At 49.4% G+C, this 27,914-nt stretch overlaps 1 protein-coding gene and 1 long non-coding RNA gene across 2 annotated transcripts; one reads left to right on the top strand and one right to left on the bottom strand.

The window, feature by feature from the left end:
* Positions 1-27,914, top strand: SPATA3 (spermatogenesis associated 3). Its single transcript, XM_030875711.2, has 4 exons — positions 1-301; positions 1,800-1,974; positions 3,988-4,131; positions 27,726-27,914. The coding sequence occupies exons 1-3, from the start codon at positions 1-3 to the stop codon at positions 4,091-4,093; spliced, it is 582 nt and encodes a 193-aa protein (XP_030731571.2). The 3' UTR covers positions 4,094-4,131; positions 27,726-27,914.
* LOC132597572 (uncharacterized) lies at positions 10,952-15,321 on the bottom strand. The gene is made up of 3 exons (XR_009564473.1): positions 15,191-15,321; positions 11,702-11,811; positions 10,952-11,166 (listed from the first exon to the last, which is right to left on the bottom strand). It is a non-coding gene; the product is annotated as an uncharacterized lncRNA (long non-coding RNA).

The raw sequence follows: 27,914 nt of genomic DNA, 5'->3' as shown, positions 1-27,914 counted from the left end.
ATGAAGAAAGGCAAGGGGCAGAAGTCGAAGGCCAGGCGCCGAGGCTCCGCCTCCCAGCACGCCAGCTCCGAAGGCACCGGATCCAGCCCGCAGCCGCCCAGCCCCCCGCCCACCCGGCCGCCGCCCAGCACCCCGACCACGCCGCCGCCCAGCTCTGGAGTCACCTCACAGCCCAGCAGTGAATCCGTCCCCCGGCAGCCCGTGCCCCAGGCTCTCCCAGCTCCCGAAGTCAGCCGCTGGGCTCGGGGCGTCGTGTCTCCGGACACTGGCACAAAAGCATCCCCTCGATCCAGCAAAACAGGTGGGCAGCCTGCCTGCCTGAGTGGTTCTAGCCTTCCTGCTGATGGAGTCCCAGGGCTGCCCCAGAGGCTGACACTTTTCTTATTGGGTACTGATGCATGGTTAACGTGTGTTCTGGAACGGTGCGTGGGGAGTGCGAGGGGTTTGGGTTTTGTTTTTTTATCCAGGAGACCAGGATTCCTGGCTTTTGTCATTCCTCACCACACCGAGTCTCTCTGAAGACAGCCACGCAAACATATTAACATTCAGCGTGGCTCGGTGGTAATCCTAGCTCACTGGGAGTCAGAAGTACCACGTGGCTGCTAAGAAATAGACACCAAGGCTGCATTAGTACAAGAATACAGTTAAGGACAAGGGAGGTGGTCATACCGCTTTACTCTGTCCTCATCAGGCCACTTGTGTGCTGTAAAAGGTGCCCAGCGATCTAGTCCAAGGAAGATAGTCCAGGTTGGGGGGATGAGAAGGGTGGCGGGGAGGCAAGAACCTTCTGGTGTATGAGAGCCGGTTGAGGGAATTGGAGGATATGTCTGTCAGCTGGAAGGTGTGAGTAGATTTGTTCCATGTTGTCCTCAGATGTCTGACTAAGGGTCCCTGGATAGGGTTGCCAGATAAAATACAGGCCACCCAGTCAAATTTGAATCTCAGATAAGCAACACATGATTTTTAGTATAATAAGTGTGTCATGAATATTGCGCGGGCGTCCTGTATTTTTATTTGCTAAATCTGGCGACTCACCCTTGGAAAACACTGGAGAAGGCAGATTTCTGCTCAGCGTTAAAAAAAATCCAACAGTTAGCTCTCTCTGAAAATGGAACGGCTGTCCAATGGAAAGCGGTCCCCCATCTTCTTGGGTAGCCAGGATCCAAATGAGCATTGGAGCGTGTCGAGGGAACTCACACAGGCAAAATCAATTATTACCTCTCCACGTTCCTCTGGGACCCACAGCCCAGGACAGCAATGGGAGGTGAGCTTGGGGAAGTATTTCAAAGACTGTCCACTGGAGTAGCAGTTGTCTTCTGGTTGAATCCGAGAGCCCCAGAGAAATGGAACGTGACCGCTCCAGTTGCAGGAATCTCAGTGCCACTTCTTCTAGGATGGACAGTCACCTGCTGCCGTCCCTTCCTGTGAATTCCACGGAAAGAGCACAGAGTTGAGTTAGAAATCCTGCGTTGAAGCCCACTTCTTCCATCTCCTTGCTATCAGAGCACGTCTCTTCTATTCTTTGAGCCTCGGTTTCCATATCTGTAGGCTGAGAATAACCACATTCCTTTTCACAGGATTGTTCTGATGATTGAATGAGATGGATAATGCCGTATAGAACACTGTACAGGTGTCAGCTGTTACATCGGTGTTCTTCGTATTATTCCCAGGTAGCACCAGTCTAGAAGACAACTAGTTCCCCATGCAGTTGGTCCTCTCTCCTCTGCACACGCCACTCCTGGTGTGGACACCTCCCGCAGGCAGTGGGCCCCTCACCTCTCTCCTTCTCTGTCCAGCAGGGTCTGTGACGCAAGTGGGCCCGCGCGCCTGCTGTTCCTGTTCCGCTTGTCCCGGCAGCTCTGCTTGCTGGCATCGTCTGGGCCTGTGCCACAGCCGCATCTTCGATGTCCTTCTGCCTCGGGCCTGGCCGACCATGCCGGGGAGAGGATTCCCAAACCTCCTCACCTTCTACAGGTCCTAGGGCGCGTGGGGGGCGGGGCCCTCGGGGCACACAGTGTATTAGCAGTCGTGTGTAACTGCTTCCTCTCGGGACTCCCAGGCCCAAAGGAAATCCACGTCCTGGGGGTTGGCACCCGGGCCTTTCTGACTAGCCCCAGGCCCAGGTACCCCACCTTCATGGAGAGGTGACGACTTTCTTCCTTACCGGGCATGGCTTCTTTGGGGTTCATTTTTCGTCGCTCCATAGGCAGCCTCCTTGCTCACAGCACACTCCCCCGCAGTCCGTCCTAAAGTCCCTGTCGCTCCTTCCGCAGCCTGAGCCATAGCCCAACGCTTCCGGCTCCTGACCCGCACATGAACGCCCCCTGGAATTTAGAGATAAATACGATGTAAATCACATAACCCTTGGTGCCAGGAAGACCTCTACCCCCTTCAGCGGGTCTCGGGCTGTTCCTGGCAGCCCCACAGGGGTCTGTCCGTGACCCGGAGGCCCACACAGCATCGCCTGCAGCATCTGCCCTTCTTTTCCTCTCCCACGAAGCCACCAGGTGGCCGCCACTTCCTCTCGTGGGAAGACCCCTGTTGAGGGAACTGGACTGAAGATGTCCCTCACCTTTTCCGGTGGCGCAGGGCTACGCACAAGGGCTGGAGAGGGGCCTCCGCCTACCCCCAGCTCTGGGCCCCAGGGCAGCTCTGCTTATACTCAGGTCTCACAAATGTCCACAGAAGAGGCCTTCCGCCTAGGCATCTCCCAGCCCAGAAGCTGAGCCCACCCGTCCTCCATCCCCATCCGGCTCCTCTTCCCAGCCCCTGCCCCACCAAACCCGCTCTCTTGTATGTTCGTGAAAAGCACCATCTCTCAGTCATATGAAGAGAGGCAAACAGATACCCAGGTGTGTTGGGAGAACATGCCAGAGTAAAAATCCCGTACTGCCTGGTAAGTCAAGGAAGGGCCTGCCCCCCACCCACCATGCTCAACTGTCCTTCCACACACTTAGTGCTTCCGTCCGTTTAGTGCCAAGTTGTGCCCTGGATTCATAAACCAACAAGTAGTAAAACCGACTCTGCATAAGGATGCTAGGCACTGGGAGGGAAACCAAAACAGGGATCTGTACCCTTAAAAAGTGTGCAGTCCACATGGTAAGCTAAGATATGTACCTTTAGAAACTAATGTGCAGGCCAGGAAGTGATACGTGACCTATAGGAGATGTTCAAAGAGCTTCACTCCTGAGCTGGGGTCCAGGTAGACGTTGTAGTATCAGTTGTAACTGAGCTGAATCTAAAAGGCTTTTAGGATCCTCTATGGCCTATTTTAAAGGGAGAGCTTTCCAGGAGGAGGAAAAGGCACAAGGCGAGGCTCAGAAATAGGAAAGTGACGGGGAGGGGCAGAGTCCAGCCTGGCTGGGATGCAGTCCTAATTCTGCTGAAGTTTCACCTGCTTCCATAATCTTTACATTCCTCTGTGGAGTGGAATGTTGACTGTGGGCTTTAAGTACACATTCACATTAGATAAGAATCCCTGCTTTAGTAGGATTTTTGCCCAAATGGATATTGCATCTTGTGAAAGCCTTCTCACGATTAATAGCATAGTCATATACTTTCCTTTTCCACCACCTTCGTGGTAGGTGTAGTATGCGGTTTCCTCAGAAGCCTCAACCCCAGAATAGAGCTACATGGTAGGACTACTTCACAGGATGGTTGTGAAGCTTGAGGAGGACACTGGGTGTGAGGTGTTTAGCACAGGGCCTGGCACACGGCAGCCTTGACTACCTTTGTCACCTTCTCTCTGAGTGTCCAGGGGAGCTGGCATCCCAGGCCAGCCCATCCTTGGATCCTGGGGGGTCCTGTGGTAGAGCTTTATTGGGAGGGGTGCAGGGAGTTGTGTTCCTTTGAGAGGAGGAGCCATAGGGGGAGATGGACATTCCTGTGATCCTGAGGGACCCCACAATTTCCACTTTCCCCTGCATATAGACAGGCACTAAATCCCAGCTGCCCCCCAACCTGTGGGCTTTCTGCTTTGCTTTGCAGAAGACCTGCAAGTAAACATTCCACTCATCGTAACTTGCGTGCTCCGAGCCCTTGGGACTGTTGCTGTGGCTCTGGGAGCCCTAGGAGCTGCCTACTACATCACTGAATCCTTGTGAACAAGTCTCCAGGCCTGCGGCCCAGCAGGTATGTGGACCCCCTTCGTGCCCACGGCCCTTTGCAGAGTGATTCTGAAGCCCACTAACTCACCATCCCTGCAGCGCAGGGCTGATGGAATGTCTGTCTCTTCTCTGAATGGAGGAGGTCTCTAGGGGTGGGCGAAGCCCCCAGCCTCTCAGGGGAATCTTGAGAACTGAGTGACTTGTTTCTGGCCTCAGGGTCCACTGGCACATCTCTCTCAGGCAGCCCTGGACACTCGTGGACAATGCTAGACCCATTGTGGGATCTTCAAAACAGAGTTTCCCACCTCTCCTCTGGCCTGGGCTTGGTTCCCCTGGTCGTGGACACCAGATAGGAGGAGATGGGAGAGGCAGGGGCAGAGGGCCCTACGCATCTCAGAGCCTTTCCTCCCAACTTTCTCCCTGCCTGTCACACCATTTCCAGCCCTACCTACCCTTTGTGAACTTCATGTTCCGTGGAGCCTTCCTCCCATCTTTGTTATTACTGTTTTCTCCAACCTACTCCACCCCATACTGCAGATGATTTTTATGTACACATGTGGCCTGTCTCCACGCTGTTTTGCAAGATCCTTGAGGGCAGGGAGCATGCCTTCCACAACATCTTCAATCCTGCCCTGTCTCAGGCTGGGCTCCCTAGAAGCAGAGCCTGAGACAGGGATTTGGGTGCACAGGATTTAGTGGAGGAAAAAAAGTGAGGGAGGCAAGAGAGGGAGGGGAAGGAGTGGAGCAAGGACAAGGTCTCAGCTGAAGTCCACTTAGCCCAGTCCTGGGGAGCTCTGGAAGGTGAATTACAACCAGAGTTGGTCTCACCGTGAGCCCAGAGGGTTGGCCTTTCATGCCCGTCTGTGAGTCAGTCATTGGCTACAGGGTGAGGTGGGGAGTACATGTCTTTGTGAAAAAGCGGCTCCCATTTGGGTGAGGACAAGTCCCTGAGGAAGGAGACAGCTCTGAGCCTTTAGCAACCAACATTCATAATTCACAGGAGCTGGGCGATGGATACGCCAGCCCAGAAAGGGGATCTAGGCGGGTACCGAGAGCACCCCCAATTGTCCCCATTGTCAAGTCCACATGCGGTGAATGCCTAACAAGTGGTGATGGGGGTGGGGCAGGGGGTAATGGGAGCATTTCAACCCACCCCAGGCCTCCAGCAGCCACAGCAGGGCGTGTGGTGGGAATAGAGGCTCAAGGTAACTCAGAAGCCCAGCCCGGAAAATAAACTCCAGTGAGAGCTCACCATCTCCTCAAGGGCTCTGCTGCCTGATCCTGGGACATTCATGAAAGAGCAGAGAAGCACCTTAAGCTTCACAGAATTCCACAGCAGTTGAAATCCTCAGTTTCCTTATCTGCACATAGGGAAGATCTTGAGATCGTTGGGAGTATGAGACGAGTATGAGGCAAGGTGCTTGGAGGGCAGAGAGCTGGCCAGCTGGGGGAGTCTTGTTACTGTTACCATCATGGAGGTGGTGGTTGTTGGAAAGACGCTGGTTCTGGAGTTGGAGCCGTAGGTGCTGGCCTTGACTCTGCTGCCTGGTCGCTGGGTGTTCGGGGCCACGTTACTTGACTTCTGTGAGAGTTTAGCATCTCTAAAGCGGGGAGAATAACAGCTACCTCCAAGGGCAATGGTTGTGAGGATCAGGCTAGGGGATGCGCAGCCCTGCAGGGCCTGGTCACAGGTTGGGTAGATGGTGGCGACTGGCAGTGTGAAGATGGCGCCCAAGCCCAAGCTTAGGGCTTAGAGCTCAAGCTTGAGCTCAAGCTTAGAGCTTAGAGCTTGGAGCTCAAGCCCAAGCTTAGAGTCTCCTTCCAGCAGAGCCCACTGGTGTGAGCTTGGGTTCCAGAGGCAGGAAGCCTTGGGATCAGATCCCCCTTCAACACCCAGTATCTCTGGGGCCTGGGCAACTCCCTTAACTCCTGATGCCTCATTTTCTTGTTAAATGGAGATAATAATGCTACAGCTCTCACTTGGGGCCGGGGGGAACTGGGTAAAAAAAATGCATGTGAAAACACTTAGCATAGGGCCTGGCACAGGACAGGCCCTCAACATAGCAGCGACATCACCATCATTATTTTTTAACTCAGTATTCCCCAAACTTTATTGACCTTTGAAATCTGGAATATTACTTTTTTTAATATATTTTTTGAAGTATTATTAACCTACAATACTGTGTGAGTTACGCTGTACAACATAGTGATTCGATATTTCTATACATTACAAAGTGATCCCCACAAACACTAGTTTTATTAAAACCTAAAATCATTAATGTTAGTAGATGGGAAAATAGTAAACTAGAAGTCAAAATATAGTCAAGCTATGTTTTGGGATCGATCACTTATTTTCTTTAAATTAGCTTCCTTTTCAACTTAAAGGCACTTATTTTCAAACTGGCCGTAAATGGAAAATCCTATCCTTTGCCATAAAAAAGACTCACAGTAGGGCTTCCCTGGTGGCGCAGTGGTTGGGAGTCCGCCTGCTGATGCAGGGGACGTGGGTTCGTGCCCCGGTCCTGGAGGATCCCACATGCTGCAGAGCGGCTGGGCCCGTGAGCCATGGCCGCTGAGCCTGTACGTCTAGAGCCTGTGCTCCGCAGCAGGAGGGGCCACAACAGTGAGAGGCCCGCGTACCACAAAAAAAAAAGAAAAAAAAGACTCACAGTAAATATAAATACCATAAAAACGAAATGTCATGGAATTCTGGCGGATAGGGTGCCTGAAAAAGTCTCAGCTTTGGCGTCAGTGCCCTGTGTGTTCAAAGATAGTTGACAAGGGTTAGATGTTAACACTGGCCAGCTCCACGCTAAGACCCTCTTTAACCAGAGGGTTGAAAGATAGCGGGAATGGGCCGTGATTCCACATTATTGAACTCGGTGTCCAGTGCCACCCGAAGTGTCTCAGTGTCCACGAGGGAGGGGTGAGTGTCTCACCCACACTGTAGTTCACACAGCCCTGAGCCCTGGGGGGTGGGAGGAGAGAGTGGCGGAGGAGGGGAAGTGAAGGAGGCAGGGGGTGGTGGGGGGGAGGACTGGAATGGAAACCTGCCCTGGGCCTGGCGTAGGTCATTTTCCTGGGAATAACTGAGAGTCTGCAAAGTTAAAGAGGCTCCCCAGAGACTGAATCCAGTCTTCACTCCATCCCCCAAAGCTGTGTGTGTGTTGCCAGCGGTGGGGGGGTCTTGTTTTGGGGCCCTGGCATCACTGACATCACTTACAAACCACGCAGTGTGCAGACTTCACACAGCTCTGCTTCTTCTGCTCTGAGGGATGATTCCTCTGTCTCCCTAGGGCAGGCCCCTTTCCTGATGCAGGGTTAGGATAGGCGGGTCCTCCCAAGGACAGACCCTCTCTCTTCTGTCCCATGGCGCCTTGTTTCCCTGGAGAAGAGGGAGACTATGCCAGCACCCCTGCTCCATGCAGTGGCCTGAAACAGGGTCCTTCCCAAGCCCCAGAGCCCATGCCTGGTGATTCTGAGGAGGTGGCTTTTCCTCATGGGACCCTCTGCTTTTGTCAAATTGCTCCTCTGGAGACTGTTCTGGAAGCAGCGTTGGGATCGATGCTAATTGGCATTCGGGTGCTTAAGATGTGCAGGCCCCCGCTTCTTCCAGACGTGCCAGGGCCAGGCTGCAGTGTCACCTCCCATGTCGTTCAGTGTGTGCTGTGGGCCTGAGGGTCTGATGAAGACACCACCAGCAGGGGTCAGGGAAGCATCTTCTGGAAGCCCAGAAGTTTCAGCCGCCGTTCCTAGACACTGGTCGCCATGGTATTTCCCACCCCGACTCCCCAGTATCCCCCACATACCCCCCGTGTAGCTATGTAAGTGGGTCACCTCGGCTGTCACGTATCAGCACCGATCATGTGCCCAGGTGCTGTGAGACGTGACGACACAGTGGTGAGTGGACAGCCAAGTCCATCAACAGACCCAGGCTAAGCTTAAGACTTTGAGGTCTAGTAAAGTCTGTGGATCTAAGCCAGCCAAGGCTCCCAGGCAACGGGAGCAGAGGTGATAACTCAGATGTAGATATCTGACTTCCAAGCTAGAAGGCGGCAGAGTCCAGATGGGAGAGAGTGTTTGGTAATTAAATAATGCATTCATTCATTAAATATTTCTTGGGCACCTACCTTGTACCAGGACAGGAAGGAGCCCTTCCCTGGGAGCCTACATTCTAGTGGACACAGACAAGTCAGTGAATAAACAGGATCACTTGATTTGGTGGTCAATTTTATCAAGGAAATAAAAATATAAAGTTGATCTGATAAAGAGCAGAGGGGCGGGGTGACCAGGAGGGGCCGCTGCTGGAGCCAGGCTGGTCTGCAAAGGCCTCTCTGAACTGAGGCACATGTAGCAGAAGGAGGCAGACTGTGCAAATCTGTGGGAAGAGTGTTCTTGCAGCAGGAACAGCAAACCCAGTAGCCCCGAGGCAGGAAGGACTCTTAACATGTTTGGGGGCCATCCTGGCGCCAGTATGGCTAGAGTTGGGGGGTCAGGAGGCCACTTTTGGGGAGACCAAGGTCAGGCAGGCCCTTGGAGCTTCCATTGTGTTCTAGAGGTGGTGGGCATCCCCTGAAACAGAGCAATAGCAAGTCCTTACACAGGCACGCTTCTGGGTGTTTTACGTTTATTAACTCATTCATCCTCCCCTCAGAGGGGAGTATCTCAAGCTGCTGGTTTAGATTTCAAAACAATCACAGTGCCTGCTGGGTAGAAAATGGGAAGGGGCGGGGGGCCGGGGAACGACCAGGTAGGACTCACTTGCACTGGTTCAGGCAGGCGAAGATGGTGCTTGGACCAGGGTGATGGCTGTGGAGGGGAATGTGAACAGCTATACTATGGGGGTTGCACCAGCAAGTCTGGCTGAGAGACTGGATGAAATAATGAGGAAAAGAGAAGCCTCAAGGATGACTCCAAGTTTGGGGTGTCATTGCCAGAGGATCAACATGCAAGAGGGGATAAAAATCAAGAGTTCTGTTTTGTTGTTAATTTTGAGATGTTGGACAACCAAGTGGAGATGTCAGGTAGGCAGGGGCATAGAGGGAGCTCACAGGAAAGGCCAGGTCTTAGCTGTAAACATAAGGGTCAATCGCTGACATAGGGAGAGAGCATGGATAGAGCAGAGGGCCAGGAATCAAGCCAATGTTGAGAAGTCTGATAGTAAAGGAAGGTGTCTGCAGAGAAGACACCTGCTCTGGGTCTTCTCTGGGTCTAGGGAGCACATGGGATCCCAGGAGGTTTCCAGAGGTGAGGAGAACAGGTAGGCTCAGGTCAAAAATGTCCACAGGTGGGGAAAGGCAACAGAGATGCATCTCAGTGGGGGGAGCTGGTGAGCTGTGACCTCTGATCATAAGGACCCAGCAGCTCCTTTCTGCTTGTTCTCCTGTTCCCTGAACGTGGACAGGCAGGCCTGTGTTTCCCCATCCTGGCACCAGGACCCATCCCCATTTGTACAGTGAACAAAGGGAGGACCCCGAACCAGCACCCAGGTTCAGGTCTCACGGCCTCTTGACTAGATGGGCCAACCCTGGTGCTCACTGAGGTCCCCCTTCCCAGGCATCCTGTGTGTTCAGCCACCACTCTCTATGCAGACCCTTTCAAGTGCAAAAGGTTTTCACTGCTTCAAGACAAAAATTCCTTAGCTTGACAATTGAATGAAACTCACCTACCTCCCGTGGTTAAGGTTCTTCCCAGTAAACACTGGGAAGCTTCTACCGATGGCATTGTGCTGATGTCTCTCTTTTTAATTCAGTTGTAAAATGAAGGGGTGAATTGGTAGGTTTCCAAATGCCACAAGGCACTTTAAGACTTGATTTACAAGTGGATTATGTGTTCGATTACTTGGTGCTGCAAATTTCAGCAAACCTAATTCAAAATTATAGTAAGGAGATTATCTCACATAACAAAACAGTCAGGAAGTGTCAGGGCTGGCGAACTCAACAGTGTCATCAGAGACCTGGGGACTTTTCCAACTTCCGGCTCTGACACCCTCAGCGGAGGGCGCACTAGTTCCCCTCCTGGGCAGATGGCTGGAGGAGCCCCAGAATTATATCCTCACACCCTGACAACCAGAAGCAGGGAAAAGGCCACCTCCTTCTTGTGTCTCTTCTTGAGTTAAGAAACTCTTCCCAGGATCCCCCTCCCCTGGTATACTTGCCCCCTCATTGCGGTGACATGCCTCTGAATTGGGTCTCATGCTCCTTCTTTTTTTCCTAATATTTATTTAGTTATTTTCCTGCGCCGGGTCTTAGTTGTGGCATGCACGATCTTCATTGCAGCATGCAGGATCTTTAGTTGTGGCGTGTGGGAACTTAGCTGTGGCGTGCATGCGGGATCTAGTTCCCTGACCAGGGACCGAACCCGGGCTCCCTTCACTGGGAGCACTGAGTCTTAACCGCTGGACCACCAGGGACATCCCTCATGCCCCTTCTTAAGCAAATTAATAGCATGGAGGGGGTGAATTTTCATGACTGGATTAGACCAATCTAGATCTACTTCCACACCCTGCCCCTATGGACAAGGGTGGACAAAGGAGGGGAGCATCAATGCTCCCAAATGGGGCCCCCGCCAGGAAGGCAGGTGTGTGAGTGGATTTGGGGGGAGCAGCCAGCAGTGTGTTTTAAGATATGGTAGCCTGTGCAGGATGAACTTCAAAGCAGACCTGTTGGCCTGGGACCTCTCTGGCTTTAGCCCCTGAAAGCCACCCTGAGAGTGCTGAGTCAGTGTGCATGCATGTGTTGGTGGTAGGGGGAGGGATGAGTTCGTAGACTCAGTTCTTAGACCGTCTGGGAGGGAAACAAGCAGTTTGGTGTCCTTCCCAGTCCAGAGCATGAAGAACCATCTGATGACACTGGCAGAGCCTCCTCTCCAGGGAAACGTGTTTCTAGAATTTTCTTCCCAAAAGCTTGGAGAGCCTCTCTCTCTGCATCCCACCAATGAATGATGCAGCACTAAAGTCAAGGGGCTGCTTCCCCTCTCCTTTTGGGCACTGAATGTAGTAAAACTCACCACCGTGGCCTGGCGTTTGGGAAGCGAGGCTCCGTCTTAGCTGCCGGGATCCCTGGGGGAAGGGAGAGGAAACAGAAGGCACCCAGTTCATGCCAGACACTTTGCAAAAGCTTTTTACAGCCTGAAGGGAAAAAACGAAGTCCTTGAGAGGCCGAGTTCGGACAAAAGGAAGAGTGGACGTGATGAATGGAAGAAATTTGAATCCTAAATTTATTTTCCCACAGGAGGATCTTAGCTGTTAAACCCTCACCCTGAGGCTATAAAACTGGAAAGCCACCAGAATTCTGGGGTCATAGAGTATTGTCTAAGCTCATGGCTCTGTCCTTATTTTTCTTACAGATCCAGTTTTCCATCAAGGATCTCTCTCGTCACCAAAATAAACAAAACAAAACAAAAAAGAATTCTGTTTCTTTAGGGTATTCTACCCAGAGACACAGAGGTTGGCCTTGGCAAATGGGTAGGGAGGTAAACTTGGGGGTGACTCTGCACACTCTGCACAACTTTCTCTGCACACGCTCACAGAACAATTTCAGATCCTCCCACTATAAATGCAGACATCAGACAACTTAATTCAATACCTAACATACCTCCGGGCCGGGCTTGCAGCCTTGTGGTCTGTCTGGTGACTTAGCTGCACCCAGCCATTGCCTGGTGTGTTTGGACATCTAGCTTCTGAGCGGCCGAGGCAGAGGTCTTACTTCAAGGTGACCCCAGGAAACACCAGTAGACGTGAAACAGAAAAGGGAGGACCGTGAATACAGGTGCAGTGGCCACTGGGAGCAAATGAAGCTGAATCCTGCTGGGGCAGCGCTAGGAAACAGAACACACACATCAGAGTAATCTCACCCAAGGAGGGGAAGCCAGGCGTTTATATACCCATCGGTTAAGGGCTGCTGGGAGGGAGGTGGTTAATTCCCCCGCACTTTTGTCCCCTGGGGAGTGCGGAGGGTGGAGGTTGGGAGCTGAGAATTCACTGAAGCAGTTACACAAGAGGATAGGAGGGGGCAGGTAGTAGGGGGGTGAGAACAGCCCTCTGAACTCAAGTGAGTGAGTGCACAGAGCACCTGGGTGACCCGCTTGCCTCTAAGAGGGGCCAGGTTCGGAGCAAGTGGGATTGGGCTGGAGGGTGGGCCAGGCAGGTTACCAGGAATCCCGGAGCCCACCCTCCACCTCCCAATCCCAGGATGTCCCCTCCTGAACAGATGCTGGGAGATTGGGAGAGGGTACCCTGGATTGACAGGATCCTTCTCTGGGAAGCCAGCCTCGGGAAGAAAAATGCTGACTTCCAGGGTGGGGTGTGGCCATGTTGAGGTCTGTCCTGCAGATCAGGATGAAAGGGACCCGTAGGCATGGCGGAGGGGACCGGGGACCCCGGGGCTGCTGCCACTGGTCAGCACAGCTCCTCTGACTGAAGATATTTAGCTCCCTTTTCTGGCGTATTACTTAGGCCCCCGTTTGTTGTAAATGTCAGACAATCTAACCCAAAGTGGCCTGAGCAAAACGAGCATGTATTAACTCCTGTAAAAGTCAAGAGCGTTCCAGTCCAGACGTGGTTTGTTCCAGAGGTGCCGGCGGCGCCCCCAGAGCCCATTTCTCTCCGTCTGCTTTGCCGTGTCAGTTCCATGCTCAGGCAAGCTCTTCCCACAACATGGCCAGCAAGGTGGCCAGATGACTGCTCCGGCAACAGCCCCCCAGCCTCCGAGGTCAAGTCTGGCAGAGAAGGCCTCTGATGGGGCTGATTAAGTCCTGTGTCACTCCCGGAACCTGTGCTCTGCCCAGGGGAATGCAGTGCTCTGATTGGCCAGCCTGGCCCCACACAACCACCTCTGGAACTGAGGGCCAACTCCACAGCAAGTGAGAGGGCTGAGAGCAGGGAAGAGACCAAACAGTAATTTTGGTAACCTTTAACCAAAGGAAATGGTAATGGATGCAAGGCAGCTGAAAACAGCAGATACCTACTCTGGGTAGGTTTGGGCCTGCGACCAGGGCCCTGGTGCTGCCCTCCCACTCCTGCCCCTTTCCCATCCACCCCGACCCCTTCACCAGAACGAATGCCCGAGTAGCCAGGAGCTGAGGATTCACAGCTACTTTGAGCCCCAGACTCCTGGTGGATGGATTCCCCAGGGCAGCAGTGACCTGGGCAGTACTACCCTCCCACCCAGGGAAACGTATAGGCAGTGCTGGTTGTCACGGTAACTAAGGGATACTATGGGCCATTAGTGGTGAAGGCCAGTCCCACACAATAAATAATTATCCCACCGCAAATGCCAATAGCAGCCTCCGTGGCAATCACTGCCGTTGGGTGCACCTGTGGATACTCTCCTACACTGGCTTTGCCTTGGGTTTCACAGCACTTGTCATGGAGCCTAGACCTCACTCTTAAAGAGTGGACACCACATGCCAAGAGTCCCCCATCACCCTTCCTCCTGCTGTGTGCAGTTCTGTTGGCATGTCCGCCTCTCCCCTCTGTTAGGTTCTGGAGCCAGAGACCAGGTGTTTTTCCTCTCTCAAATCCTTCCCAGGACACAACAGAATCTCACGAATAAACAGGCCTGCCACCGTTGGGACCATTTTTGGAGAAGATGAGCTTTGAGTTGGACCGTTATATTCAGAATGGTTTATAAATGTGATCATTGGATTGAACTACAGTTGACCTTTGAACAGCTCAGGTTTGAACTGCACGAGTCCACGGATATGTTTCAGCAGTAAATACTACAGTACTACGTGGTCATGGTTGGTTGAACCCAAGGATGCAGAGGAGGTGCAGATACGGCGGGCCAACAATAAATGATACTCCTATAACCCCCCATGTTGTTCAAGGGTCAACTGTGTTGTTTTGGGTTTTTTTGAAAATTTAAACTTCTTTATTTTACATTTTACAACTTGGATGTTTTACGTTTCGACGTTTGAAACAAATATGCAAACAATGGCTTTTATGGAAAACTACACATCATAAGCAGTAAGCACTCTAGTTATTTGATTGGTTTATGAACAGTATCCAGGAGGTTGAAAATAGCTAAGATTCGACTGTGTTTTCATTACTGCCAATTTCAAGTGTTAGCTCCGAGAGGTGTTTTTGAAGTTTAGAGCCAGAAAGAAGCGGAACCAAGTATACTTGCGAACACAGTGCAGTAACTAAGGCTGCCCTGGCTGTGAGCTTGGAGACAGTCTGGCTGAGACTAGGCTTCAGGATTTAGCATCTTCACCAGGCTGGACTCACACCTCGGCTCTGAATGTGGTCTCCAGACCACAGGTTCGTTATTCTTGGGAAAGTCAGGTCTATATCCCACTGGAACAATCCATTCAAGAGTGAGAGACGAGAGTACAAGAAGGAAAAGGCAGAACCAAGCCCAGAAGGACCCATCTTCCTACAGTGGCCGTCTGGTCCGTGCAGCTCATTGGTGCCAGGAGTCTAGGACCAGGTGAAAGGTCCTGAGCTTTCCAGACACCACTGTGGTCTCCATTCATCCCACCCCCACCTCCAGAGGACAACCACTCTCCCACTTGCCATGAAGCCTGGTGGGTTACAGGTAGAGTTAGTAGCCAGGATCCAGAGAACTGAACTGACAAATCCAGTCATAAAATTCATGCGGAACACCGAAGTACAGCCTCTTCTGCCTCCGGCCTGGGGTCTCAGGCTCAGTACCTTGTCAGGCAGGGAAGTAAACTAGGCCTGCAGCCACTGGTAACCCATTGGAGGAAGGACAGCTCTTCACACTGCTCCTGCAAGTTCTGGCTTTACCAGCAAACTCAGGAAGATCCTATCTCCCCAGGCAACTCCTCCTTTGCATATGCAGAAACAGCATATATGCTTATAATATGCAAATTATATGCGTTATCACACCTCACACAGCCAGTCACGGGTCCACAGTGAAGTGAGAAGGGATGGAAAAGGAGCCCATCTGAGCATGGGGCTGAATCCCACATCAACACCCAACAGCCAGAATCGCCCCCTCCCCAACGCTGCCCCCTGAGCTGCCATGCCCCTCCCCGCAAGGCCATATCCTCAAGGCAAGAGGAGGCTGCAGAGCATGGAACAGTGGCCCCTGGCATTGAGAATAAGGTTACGTGTTTACCTCATGCAAACCAGCTCCCTGGAAACCTGCAGGGGACAATTGACTCAACACACACATCCCAGAATCCTCGCCAGCTCTTGGCAAATGTGCCTTCCCCCACTGGCTCAGCCGCAGCTGCCGGGATGCCGTGTGCCTCCTTTCTCTTCTCCCTTCTGTACTGTTCACATGGAGCAGCAAACACAGAAAGACTTTATTCACAGGCTCCAAGGCTCGGCCTTCTTTTGAGAGCTTTCCGAATATGCAAATTCCTCAGTGTTGGATTCTTCTTCTCAAGGGCTTGAAAGTTGTGTACTCCCACTGTGCACAGTTAAGCAGGTCAAGACTTCCCTGGGCAGGAGCTTCCTTAAAAATAATTCTTCATGACATTTTTTTTTCTTAAATTCCATATATATGTGTTAGCATACGGTATTTGTCATTCTCTTTCTGACTTACTTCACTCTGTATGACAGACTCTAGGTCCATCCACCTCATTACAAATAGCTCAATTTCATTTCTTTCTATGGCTGAGTAATATTCCATTGTATATATGTGCCACATCTTCTTTATCCATTCCTCCGATGATGGACACTTAGGTTGCTTCCGTGTCCCGGCTATTGTAAATAGAGCTGCAATTTTGGTACATGACTATTTTTGAATTATGGTTTTCTCAGGGTATATGCCCAGTAGTGGGATTGCTGGGTCATATGGTAGTTCTATTTGTAGTTTTTTAAGGAACCTCCATACTATTCTCCATAGTGGCTGTACCAGTTCACATTCCTACCAGCAGTGCAAGAGGGTTCCCTTTTCTCCACACCCTCTCCAGCATTTATTGTTTCTAGATTTTTTGATGATGGCCATTCTGACTGGTGTGAGATGATATCTCATTGTAGTTTTGATTTGCATTTCTCTAATGATTAATGATGTTGAGCATTCTTTCATGTGTTTGTTGGCAGTCTGTATATCTTCTTCGGAAAAAATGTCATGAAGAACCTAGGGATAAGACAGGAATAAAGACACAGACCTACTAGAGAATGGACTTGAGGATATTGGGAGGGGGAAGAGTAAGCTGTGACAAAGCGAGAGAGAGGCATGGACATATATACACTACCAAACGTAAGGTAGATAGCTAGTGGGAAGCAGCCGCATAGCACAGGGAGATCAGCTCAGTGCTTTGTGACCACCTAGAGGGGTGGGATAGGGAGGGTGGGAGGGAGGGAGACGCAAGAGGGAAGAGATATAGGAACATATGTATATGTATAACTGATTCACTTTGTTATAAAGCAGAAACTAACACACCATTGTAAAGCAATTATACTCCAATAAAGATGTAAAATAATAATAATAATAATTCTTGCATTTAAAGGAGAAACTTCTGAAACTGCCATAAAGCAGAACTTGCAGCTGCGAAGTCAGGCTTGACGAAAAAGGGCCGGAGCCCAGCTTCGCCTCGTTGTGGGTACGCAGGTGGAAACCCCCTACTTTTGCTGTCTGTGCCCTGCTCCCACCTTCGCCTGGCCTCCTTCATTCAGAGCTGCCCTGTGCCTGTGTGCACGCTAGTCCTGGGTGACTAGAGACTCAAACCAAGACAGTTGTCGCCCAGAAGCTCAAATCCAGGGAGCTGGACGAGCCTCTAAATGAGCCGGTTCTCCTCTCTCCAGGGGCCCTGGGCCTGCCTGCTCCCTTCACCCCTAGAACGAGGAGGTTCCGATCCCAGCCCCTCCTGGACAGAGCAGATCCCAACTGGCATGACTGTTGTGTCAGTAAGCAGCAGGCGTTTCAAGGTTTGTCGTCCTGTCTGGGCTCCTCCACGGTGGCATTTCAAAGACTAGGTCCCTTCCCCCGAGCTTCTGGTTCACCCTCTGTCCAGGTCTCCCTGCAGGACGGGGTGCCCCCTCCTCCCTCAGGCATCAGACAGGGTTCAAGCTGAAATAACTAAGGCAAACAGGATTCCTCTCTCCTGCCACTACCTTTCCCACCCCGCCAAGAGATCCCTTGGTTAAAATGGGACACTTTTTCTCGATTATATAGGATTTCACACCGTATATTTGTTACACGCTCTTGTCACTTCTCACGGAAATCGTTCCATGCAAGATCTCATGTTAACAGCTGCATGATGTGCCGTCACATGACTGTTTCTTTTTTCGTTTTAAATTTTTATTGGAGTATAGTTGCTTTACACTGTTGTGTTAGTTTCTGCTGTACAGCAAAGTGAATCAGCTATATGTATACATACGTCCCCTCTTGTTTAGATTTCCTTCCCATTTAGATCACCACAGAGCACTGAATAGAGTTCCCTGTGCTATACAGTAGGTTCTCATTAGGTATCTATTTTAGACATAGTAGTGTATATATGTCAGTCCCAATCTCCCAATTCATCCCACCCCCTCTTCCCCGCCTTGGTAACCATAAGTCTGTTCTCTACAACATGATTGTTTCCTTTTTTTTTTCTTAAAGTCTTTATTGAATTCGTTACATATCGCTTCCGTTTTATGTTTTTTGGTTTTTCGGCCGTGAGGCATGTGGGATCTTAGCTCCCCGACCAGGGATCGAACCCACACACCCCTGGTATTGGAAGGCGAAGTCCTAACCACTGGACCACCAGGGAAGTCCCTCCACAACATGACTGTTTCTTAATTGATCAAATGAGCCTCTGCAGGTTCTGCATAGTGCTGGCTCCCAGTACTGCTCAGTGAACACTGGCTATGATACCCATCAGAGTCATTGACAGGGAAGGGGCTTAGACATAAGGGAAACAGGGCCTCGTGATCTGCAGTCTACAGGTCGGGCAGGCTCTGGGGTGAGCTTAATCCAAAGATCCCACTTCTTTCTTTCTCCCCACTCTGCCTTCCATGAAGTCAGCTTCATACTAAGATTAACTCTCCTTGCGGTTGTGAGATGGCTGCCAACAGCACCTGTTACTGAACCAAACTTAGGTCCACTGGCTTGCGCAGTAAAGCCAGTCTGCTTGCCACCAGGTTGTGGTGAAGGAGAGTGCAGCGTTTATTGTAAGGCACCAGACAAGGAATTGGGGACAGCTAACGCTCAAAGAACCCGAACTCCCCGATAGGTTTCAGGGAAGCAGTTTTTAAAATTTTTTATTGAAGTATAGTTAGTTTACAATGTTGTATTAGTTTCTGCTGTACGGCAAAGTGAATCAGTTATACATATACAATATCCACTCTTTTTTCGATTCTTTTCCCATATAGGTCGTTACAGAGTATTGAATAGAGTTCCCCTGTGCTATACAGCAGGTCCTTATTAGTTATCTATCTTATATATAGTAGTGTGTATATGTCAATCCCAATCTCCCAATTTATCCCTCCCCCCTCCCCAAGGAAGCACTTTTAATGGCAAGGTAAGGGAGGGGAGTCACAGGGTATGCGGTCAGCTCATACACAATTCTCTGATTGGTTGATGGTGAGGTAACAGGGTGGTGTCCCTGGGGTTAACATCATCAATCCTCAGGCTCCAGTAGGTCTGGAGGCTACCTGCCCATGGTCAACAAGTACTTAACTTCTTCCATTTAGTGGGGGTTTTAGCATCTGTAGAACAACTCAGGAAATGTGCATCAAATACTATTATCTAGGTACTTCAGGGAGAAACTAAAGATTCTGTGATTGCCACATGACTGATTTACTGTTTAAATTCTTACCAGTTCTCCTGGCCCAACTGCTATTTATGTCACTACACGTTCACATTCTTTCAGTCATTAGTTCTTGAGCCAGGCTTTTGTAACTGAGGGGAAGCCGACAGCTTTTCTACAAACAAGAGGCAGGCAGAGGACATGGGGGGAAGGGTCTGTCCCAGGAAGGCCCCATGGCCTTAAACACCCAGGGCCACAAAGGGTGGCAGAATATGCTACCCCAAAATATGCCACTTTGGCATAAGGGTTGCTTTGAGCTAAAAACACTTAAAACACAGATGATGCAAGAAGGACATTCTAATCTCCCCTTTCCTTCCTGAAAATAGGAGATAAAAGGTCCCACATAAAAGAAGTCCTCCCTGTACCAGAAAGAAAGTAGCATTCTTATCATCAAGGACAAAACATTAAGACTGAGATAATTCTACACAAACAGACCTTGTTAAAATAATTCTTACCTTCCTTTAGCCTCCCCACACAGTTTATTAACTTTTCCACAATTGCCTCTCTTTGTCCAACCTAACATAAAAGCAGGTAGGTTTTGCCATTTCTTGAGATGTTCATTGCCTTATGAAGGCTCCCATGTCATATAAAATTTGTATAACTGTGGATGCTTTTCTCTTGTTAATCTGTCTTATGTCAGTTTAAATCTTAGGCCCAGCCGAAAAACCCTGAGAGAGTACAGGGAAAACGTTGCCTCCCCTACAGATACAATGGGTCTTTGTCAACATGCAGAGAAAGTGCCCACAAGCCTGTGCATTTCCCAGCACTCCAAGCAGGAGTCCTATAATTCACTCTAATTGGACCACCTTGGGTTACATGACCGCCAGCGATGGGGAGGGACGGGAGTGTGCCGACTGGCTTAGGCCACCCAGGGCCCACTCGTGAGTTGGATTGGTTTAGTTTCCCCTAAAGTGACTAGACTGCATGAGGGAAGGCAGACGATCTGAGTGAAAATTGGGTTATTTTAATAAGCAAGCACAGAATGCTGAGGAGGTGATCAACATGCACATTCTCAATATTGGGTTTTTCCTTTTTTAACACGTCGCCTACTGATGGATATATACATTTTTCCTATCTTTCGCTTTTATAAACAGTACTACAATGAACGTCCTTAAACATACCTACCCTTTTGCACAGGATTCCTAATACTCTCTTCAAACTTGGGCTACACCTCTCTCTCCACGTTTGGGGCCCCCAAAACAAACTGCCTGACACCTTTACTGTCGTCACCTCCACAGCTTGAGTAATGAAGACAGAAATGAGTCAGGCTGGCTTCTAGGGTTGGGAAAAGTGATGCCTGATTCTCACTGCACAGCGGCCCAATTATGGCCAGGGAGTACTCCCCTAGGGCCACAAAGCCTGGTCAGATACCTTCACTGGTCCACCTGCCATGTGTCTTTAGATTAATTCTGTGAACTACAAAGACCAGCTAGGTCCCTGCCACACACCTGACAAATATTGGTGAGGCAGAGGCGTAAAAACGCAATGCTCTCTCGTTCAAAAAGTTGAGGCGAAAGAGGGACATATAGTCCATAGCTCTAACAAAAAAGTCTTTCTACATACTGATTTAGTTGCACCTCACAAATTTTGGTGTTTTATTTTTACTTTTATTCAATTCAAAATGTTTCCCAATTTCACTTGTGTTGTTTTCATTTGTCCCACAGGTTACTTAGAAAGTGTGTTGCTCAATTCCCATATATTTGAGGAATTCCTAGATATCTTATTACTATTGAATACCTCAGATAACATACTCTGTGTGTTTTCAATCCTTTGAAATTGATTGATGCTTGTTTTATGTTTTTTTATACAATCTGATGATCTCTGTTTTTCACATGTAAGTATTTGGTGCGTTGATATAAATAATTATTAACAAGGTTAGATTTCAGTCCACCATCTTGGTTTAGTTTTCTATGTCTCCCATCTGTTCTTTTTTTCTATTCATCCCTTCTCTGTCGTATTTTGGGTAAGTTGATTATCATTTAGTTTGCTATTTATTTCATCTGTTAATTTTTTTAGCTAAACTTCTTGGTGTCAGTTCTAGTGTTTTCTTCCTGGAAACTGAAACATTCATTTTAACTTACCCATGTTATTGGGCTCAAGCCTGCTTACCACCCCCTGCTTGTTACCTCCTACTTGTGAAATGTCTGTCCCTCACTCACACCATTTCTCCAGTCCCGGGAGCTGTTCATTCATGCATTCATCTCTCAGATACACACTTAATGAGTACCAGGATGTTGCAGGAAGAGGATGCCAAGTCTCAAACAAGGCATAAATAGGAAGAGAGTTGGTTCCTTCCACCACCAGAAGTGATGAGGCAGTACAATCATTATCTCTAGCACCAGTGTGAGAGGATGCTGTCACTGTAGAAAATAAGGCCATTATAAGGATGAAGCCAGACGCTCTCTTCGATCATCTCCCAAGCAGTCCTGGTCAGCCAGACCTGAATGTGAACAAGTCAGGCTTCCTGCACAAAATGATTACCCAGGTACAGGCAGAAGTCATTGAACTGGAAAAGCCAGAAAGATTATGGGCGACTTGGAGCCAATTTTCCACACTAGTGCATCTGAGGAGGATTTAAGAGCATCTTGAAATCGTAAGACCAGTGCACACGGCCTGTATGTGTCCGGTTGTGCACAGAGGTGCTTTTTATGAGTACTAAAAAGTTCCCAACATTAGGGCACTGATGAAAATAAAGTATCGTTAGTCATATACATGATACTATTTAGCCTTTTGAAATGAAATGTCAGTCTATAGATGTCGACATGGAAAGATATCCAGGATCTGTGGTTCCATGAGAAAAGCAGAGATCCGAACACTGTGCGCTGTGTGACGCTCTCTGTACAGATGGGTTATGGTAGAGTAGATCTATGGTAGGAGGCATGGAGTACGGATCGTGTCTGGTTTTGAATTCTGTCATATTCCAAGACATAATACAGGGATTTATATATACTAGGCCCTCAATAAATATTTGTTGAATATAACAAACACTTTGTTAAAAACCTGGAAGGTTAACCCCCTAGCTGTTAATAGTAGGATGGTGGGTGATATTTTTTTCTTTTTTATTGTCTTTATTTTCTGTTTCTTCTGCAAGAAACATCCTGAGAAGGGGATTGATCACTGCCTTCAGAATTACACTGTAATACATACATTCCTCTGTAAGCACATGCTGGGTTTTCAGGTCCCTGGTGTATGTGTTGATGGCTGAGGGAGCTGGAGGCCGGTGGAGGCTCCGATCAGCTTCAGTGACTACAGATTGTTCTTCTCAAGTTTGCCTCTCAGACAAACTAGTGACTTTCTGACGTTGATCTGTACCAGATCCATGCCCAAAGAGGAAAAAAAAAAAAAAGCTTAAAAACTCAAAGTTCTTAGAATTCTTCAAGAGGATTCTAAAGCTCCATGAGGATGTGAGTTTCTGAGTCTCACTCCATATCCAGAGAATAAAGATAAGCTCATAACTATTGTGTCGGGTGTCAAGTAAACATCAGATGGAAGAAGGGGAGGGAGTTTTTTGTGGTTTTTAATTTATTTTTGGTTGCATTGGGTCTTTGCTGCCGTGCGCAGGCTTTCTCTAGTTGCGGTGAGTGGGGGCTACTCTTCATTGCAGTGTGTGGGCTTCTCATTGTGGTGGCTTCTCTTGTTGTGGAGCATGGGCTCTAGGTGCGTGAGCTTCAGTAGTTGTGGCACATGGGCTCAGTAGTTGTGGCTCATGGGCTCTAGAGCGCAGGCTCAGTACTTGTGGCGCATGGGCTTAGCTGCTCCACGGCATGTGGGATCTTCCCGGACCAGGGCTCGAACCCATGTACCCTGCGTTGGCAGGGGGTGTTCTTAACCACTGCACCACCAGGGAAGCCCCAGAAGGGGAGTTCTGAAAGAATGCAAGTGGGTGAAAATTCTTTCTACCACAGGAATCACAGAAGTGGTGGCAAAATGATTATTCTCAAAGACAAATAAAAACTTTCAATTCGATAAAACACCTGAGCTCCCCAGATTAGAGAATGGTACAGAGTTCAGTATAAGTCCAAGGGAAAACATTTTAAATATTTTATGTGTATCTTTATTTTTATCTTGCCCTGACTAAAAAATAGAGAAAAAAAAATTAAGCTTGCTTGCAAAATACGTTAATAAAATATTTTTTTAAGAAGTCACAGAGGACATTAGGAAGAAGAGAGAATTAGCTTAGGAGGAATAATGTGAAGCCAGGGATAAGATTAATACACAAAATGCTTGCCATGAAAGTGCTCCACACTTGCTAGTTATGAGCCACAATTTGACTCTGAGCTTCCTAGCAGCCCATGCAAAGAAAGAAACAAGAACAGCTGTTTTACTCACGATGTCCATTAGGTTAAAAACAAATCAGGGGGCTTCCCTGGTGGCGCAGTGGTTGAGAGTCCGCCTGCCGATGCAGGGGACACGGGTTCGTGCCCTGGTCTGGGAAGATCCCACATGCCGCGGAGCAGCTGGGCCCATGAGCCATGGCCACTGAGCCTGCGCGTCCGGAACCTGTGCTCCACAACGGGAGAGGCCACAACAGTGAGAGGCCCGCATACCCCCGCCCCCGCCCCAAAAAGACAAATCAGGTGCTTAATTCCAAGACCAGAAAAGAATTTCTTCCATGTGTTTCCATAGTGAACAAGGGGTCCCACTGAACACACAGATCTGGCAATGAAACTCGTGTTTCCATGCACTCACTGAGCCCATCCTTCTGAATCTTTGATCCATCCCTCTGGGCAAGAGAAGTGCTGGCTGGGAACTGGTCTGATCAAGAAATGTTATCATAAGATTAATATTTAGTGGTCACCTCATTCTATACCAGGCTCCCTGTGGACAATGTTCATGAAGTCACCCACTGTTCATATCCCCAAAACACACTTCCTAGATCTCATCAGCTGGAGACTAAGGGGCTGAGAAAGTGCACAGAATGAGACGTATAGGTACAGGAGCGAGGAGTCCATGGTGAGCACCGGCCCTCAGGTCCAGCCCCATGGACACAGCTGGCATTGTATTTGACAGTCTGTAAAGGGTGCTCACTCTGAGCCTTGGCTGAGAAATAAGGATGCCTCCTGTGATTACTGACCTTTCATCCACTCTGACTTTGAGGGGCCTGGCAGGTAAAGGGTGCCTTGTCGGTCGAGGTTGGTACATTCACGATATCCTAGGGGAGGTACGGTCCCATTCCATTCTCAGAGTCCCTGGCCACTTCTGGCCACTCTTGGCCAGCACCATTCTACCAGAGGGCTGGATCTGGGGAGACTCAGGCCCAAGCTCTAACTTCATCTGGCCAGGCAGATTTTAAAGGAGGACCACGTTGAGTGGCTTCAAGATCACCCCGTCCTTATAGCACAGGTCAGCTGTTGTTTCTTCTCTGCCCCACCAGACTCTCAGATGTTGACAGAGCCTCACAAAGTCACCTCGAGCCCATGGCCATGGCCACGGCAGCAGGTGCAGACGCCCTCTTTGAGGTTGCAGGTTGAGGCTACCTTTTGCCCACATTGTGCTGGGCTAAGGATGCAGACGTGCAGACCCTGCTCAGGCGAGCTTGTCTGCCGCTCCTGGATGCCAAGCAGAGCTGGCTGGTGCCCGCGCTTCACACAGATGTCCTTTCAGTTGTTGCTCCCGGGTCTTCAACCATGTGCCCCTCAGTGGATGGGTAGAGGAGGGATGGAATAGGATGGCTGAAGGGCGGCCTGAGTACAGGTGTCTACTGATGGAGGATTACCTCCCTGCCGCTGCCCCTCACTCAGCCAGTGCAGGTGTGCCCTGGGGGGCTGCCCACTCCTCCTCCTGACACCAGCGAACCATCGTGGGCCCAGCAGGGGTACTGTAGGGGCTTAAGCCAGGGTCTCTGGCTCAGCATCCCCTCCCAGGCTTCTTAACAAACCTTCATTAGACCCCTAGAGTTCAGGGAAAACTGAGATGCTTAACCCCCAGAAGGACACCAGCTGTCACACAGATCTGCACTCCCAGTGCCCTTATGGGAACCAGTCCTGGCCAGGTATTCGATGAAGGGAAGCGGAATATGCCACCCCAAAATGTGCCACTTTGGCGTGTGGATTATTTTGAGGTGAAGGCAATGAAGACCCAGCAGACTTAGGGGAAGCTTTTAACCTCTCCTCTTTTTTTTTTTTGGCCACACTATGCGGCATGCAGGATCTTAGTTCCCCAACCACGGACTGAACCAATGCCTCCTGCTTTGGGAGCATGGAGTCTTAACCACTGGACTGCCAGAGAAGTCCTTCCTCTCCCTTAACTGCCTAAAAGATTTTAAAAAGGAAGCCTGTACCAAAAAGACAGCTATTACCAGAGATAACTTTTTTTCTAATCTGAAAGACTCACCTGCATGGCAGGGCAAACATCTGGTTGCCAACCACCTGCTCTCCTCATCTTCCTGTGAATGGCCCTCCTCCCCTCCGGAGCCCCAGGCCCCTAACCCTTTCCTCAGCTCAGGATGGCAGGTAAGCCTCCATCGCCCAACTGCCTTTGCATCTCCTGTCTTTGTGGCGCTCCGGTATGCACGTAATTCAATTTGTTTTTCTCCTATTAATTTGTTGTCTGTCGATTTAATTACTGAACCAGCCAAAGAACCCAGAATGGAGGAAAGGAATCCTTTTCTTCCCCAACAATGAGGAAATGAAGTCCTAGCACACTGGTGCCCTGTCTTGTCATCCAGCAGGCAGGACACAGAGGTGAAACGGCTAGGTGGTGCTGTGGGGGGCTCCAAGGAGCTCCGGTCCTTTATGTCTCAGCACAGAAAGAATTCAGTGAGAGGCAAAGTAACAGATAAGAAATGACTTATTACAATAGGATGCTTGTGAGGGTGAGAGGGTACCACCCCAAGAACTTCGGGGGCTACAGCTTTATAATCAAAGGAAAAGTGGGGAGGGGGAAAAGACCCCCCTCTTCCTCATTCCTGAATAGACATCACACTTCGATCATCAGCTCCTTCTCCAGGTTGGGCAAGGGAGTTTTCTTGTCCCTACATGGTCAAGCCAAGAGTGTCGTGGCGCTATGAAAAACTATTTCAGGTCTCAGTACAATGAGGGTCTTTCACTTTGAAATGTCACCTTTCCATAAATTATTGTGTTTTTATGTGTGCAGAGAACATGTCCTAGGGATCATTAACTTACTGAGCTCACTGGGCAGGATGTGGGTCTCATGCCACCATTGTTTTATTGTTTGGGGGCATGTCTCACGCTTCTGTTGCACGGTTTTGTTGCTAAGCAAACCTTCTTTCTTGAGTGATCATTAACTTCCAGGGGTCTCCCATACTTTTTGTTTACTTACAATCCCCTAGTGGGATTAACTATTTAATTACCTAATTTGTCCCTTTACCCTGTCCCTGTCAGAGGGGGCTGCTCCACCATGGGGCCCACAGTTCCTCGTTGGACCCAGGCTTTGAACGTCCTCCCATGCCTCCTCCCACCCCAACCTCATTCCTCTGTGGTCCAGGGGCTCCCCCAATTTCCTTTCCCTCCATTTAAGATCTCTTTTCCTCTATCTGTCTCCCCAGGTCCCACCTTCCTCGCAGCTCCCAAAACAATTGTCTTGGGGAGAAAAGAGAGTGTGGAAGGACAAAAGAGAGGAAAGAAAGAGGGAAGGAAGAGTGATGATAAGGGAGAAAGGAAACGGTGGGGACACGGGAAACGGGGAGCGGAAGGAAGGGAGGGGAGGGGAAGGAAGAAAAGGAGAATAGGATGAAAGAGAGGGAGAAGAGAGGCGAAAGAAAGCAACTCAACCAAGACTACTCCTTGTTTTCCAAATCAGCACTTTTCTGTCACTCTTCCTCCCAAGTTCTGCTTGAGTGAACATGAAGAAGCAAACTGTTGCAGAAATCCCAGTTTCACTTTACATCTCCATTGATAAACCAGAGAAACAAGAAAAAGCCTGGTTGTTTTATGATTTTTAGGGCATGGACAGAGGGGGGGAGAAATATCCTTGGCATCCTGCCTTTTTCCTAAGGTCTTTGTAATTTCGTGTTAATTTACTACCTGAACCTTTGCCATGTAAATAATACAGGTAAAGATAAACTTCACTAGCCCTGGACTCTGACCTTTGTTTAATGCCCCACCCGCTGTCTGATCTACCCTCCAACCCACCACTGGAAAGTTTGGTATTGTTACCTGGAAATTTAGAGCCAGAGAATAAATAGCTGGAGAGGCAGAGCGTGTTGGTTTTAGACAAGCCTCACGAGAAAGTACAAAAACACCAGCACAGGGACTTCCCTGGTGGTCCAGTGGTTAAGACTCTGCACTTCCAATGCAGAGGGCACGGGTTCGATCCCCCATGCCGTGCAGTGCGGCCAAAACAAAACAAAACAAAAACACTGGCACCTCTGAGAGTTCCTCTCTAATCAGCTGATAAGTTTTCCTCTCTTCCTCAGAAAGGTAACCAAATGGGGCCAATTCCTTTTCCACTTACCTGGTAGGGCTCCCAGCCACTCTGCCGCCCTCCCAGCTTTGCCCGCCCGAGCTGTGCTTTGCAGGCACCACAGTGCACCGTTTACTTAGACAAGAATAATTTAAACAAGTGATTTAATCCCTCTTACTCCCTATTGTTGAGCACACCTGTATTTATTTCTCTTCTTGTTGGAATGTTTCCTCTAACGGTGCTTTCAAAGAGGGGCTGTATGTGATAAAGGCGTTATCTCCTGTATATGCCTGATAATTTAGCAAAATCTAGCTTCAAAGTTCTTTCTCTTTGATACTTTAAAAATATTATTCAACTATCTTTTTTTTTTTTTGTCTGCACCACACAGCATGTAGAATCCTAGCTCCCCAGCCAGGGATAGAACCTGTGCCCCCTGCAGCGGAAGTGCAGGGTCTTAACCATTGCACCGCCAGGACAGTCCCTATCTTCTTAAATCCAGTGTTACTATTAAAGAAATCTGAAGTCGATTGAATTTTGTTCCTTCCTCAGCCCTCTGCTATCCAGCTGCCTGGAACACAGAGGTAATGACTGGAGCTTTAGCTGCGCGTTTGAATCATGAAGAAGAGATGGCGGAATAGTGATCTGGAATGCAACCTGAGTCTTCAAAGACCTAGTAAAACAGAGCTACTACATCAGCCATAAACTGTCCACCTCCAAACTTCTACAAGAGAGAAAAAT

This window comes from Globicephala melas, chromosome 7 (assembly GCF_963455315.2).
Source record: "Globicephala melas chromosome 7, mGloMel1.2, whole genome shotgun sequence".
NCBI classification, from domain to species: Eukaryota; Metazoa; Chordata; class Mammalia; order Artiodactyla; family Delphinidae; genus Globicephala; species Globicephala melas.
This window is presented reverse-complemented; position numbering and strand designations above follow the sequence as displayed.

Bases quoted from the DNA above. Each gene is read 5' to 3' on its own strand.
- SPATA3 (XM_030875711.2), top strand. From the start codon at position 1: ATGAAGAAAGGCAAGGGGCAGAAGTCGAAGGCCAGGCGCCGAGGCTCC. The intron at 302-1,799 runs GTGGGCAGCCTG...TCTGTCCAGCAG, and splicing joins CCCTCGATCCAGCAAAACAG to GGTCTGTGACGCAAGTGGGC. The intron at 1,975-3,987 runs GTCCTAGGGCGC...TTTGCTTTGCAG, and splicing joins AACCTCCTCACCTTCTACAG to AAGACCTGCAAGTAAACATT.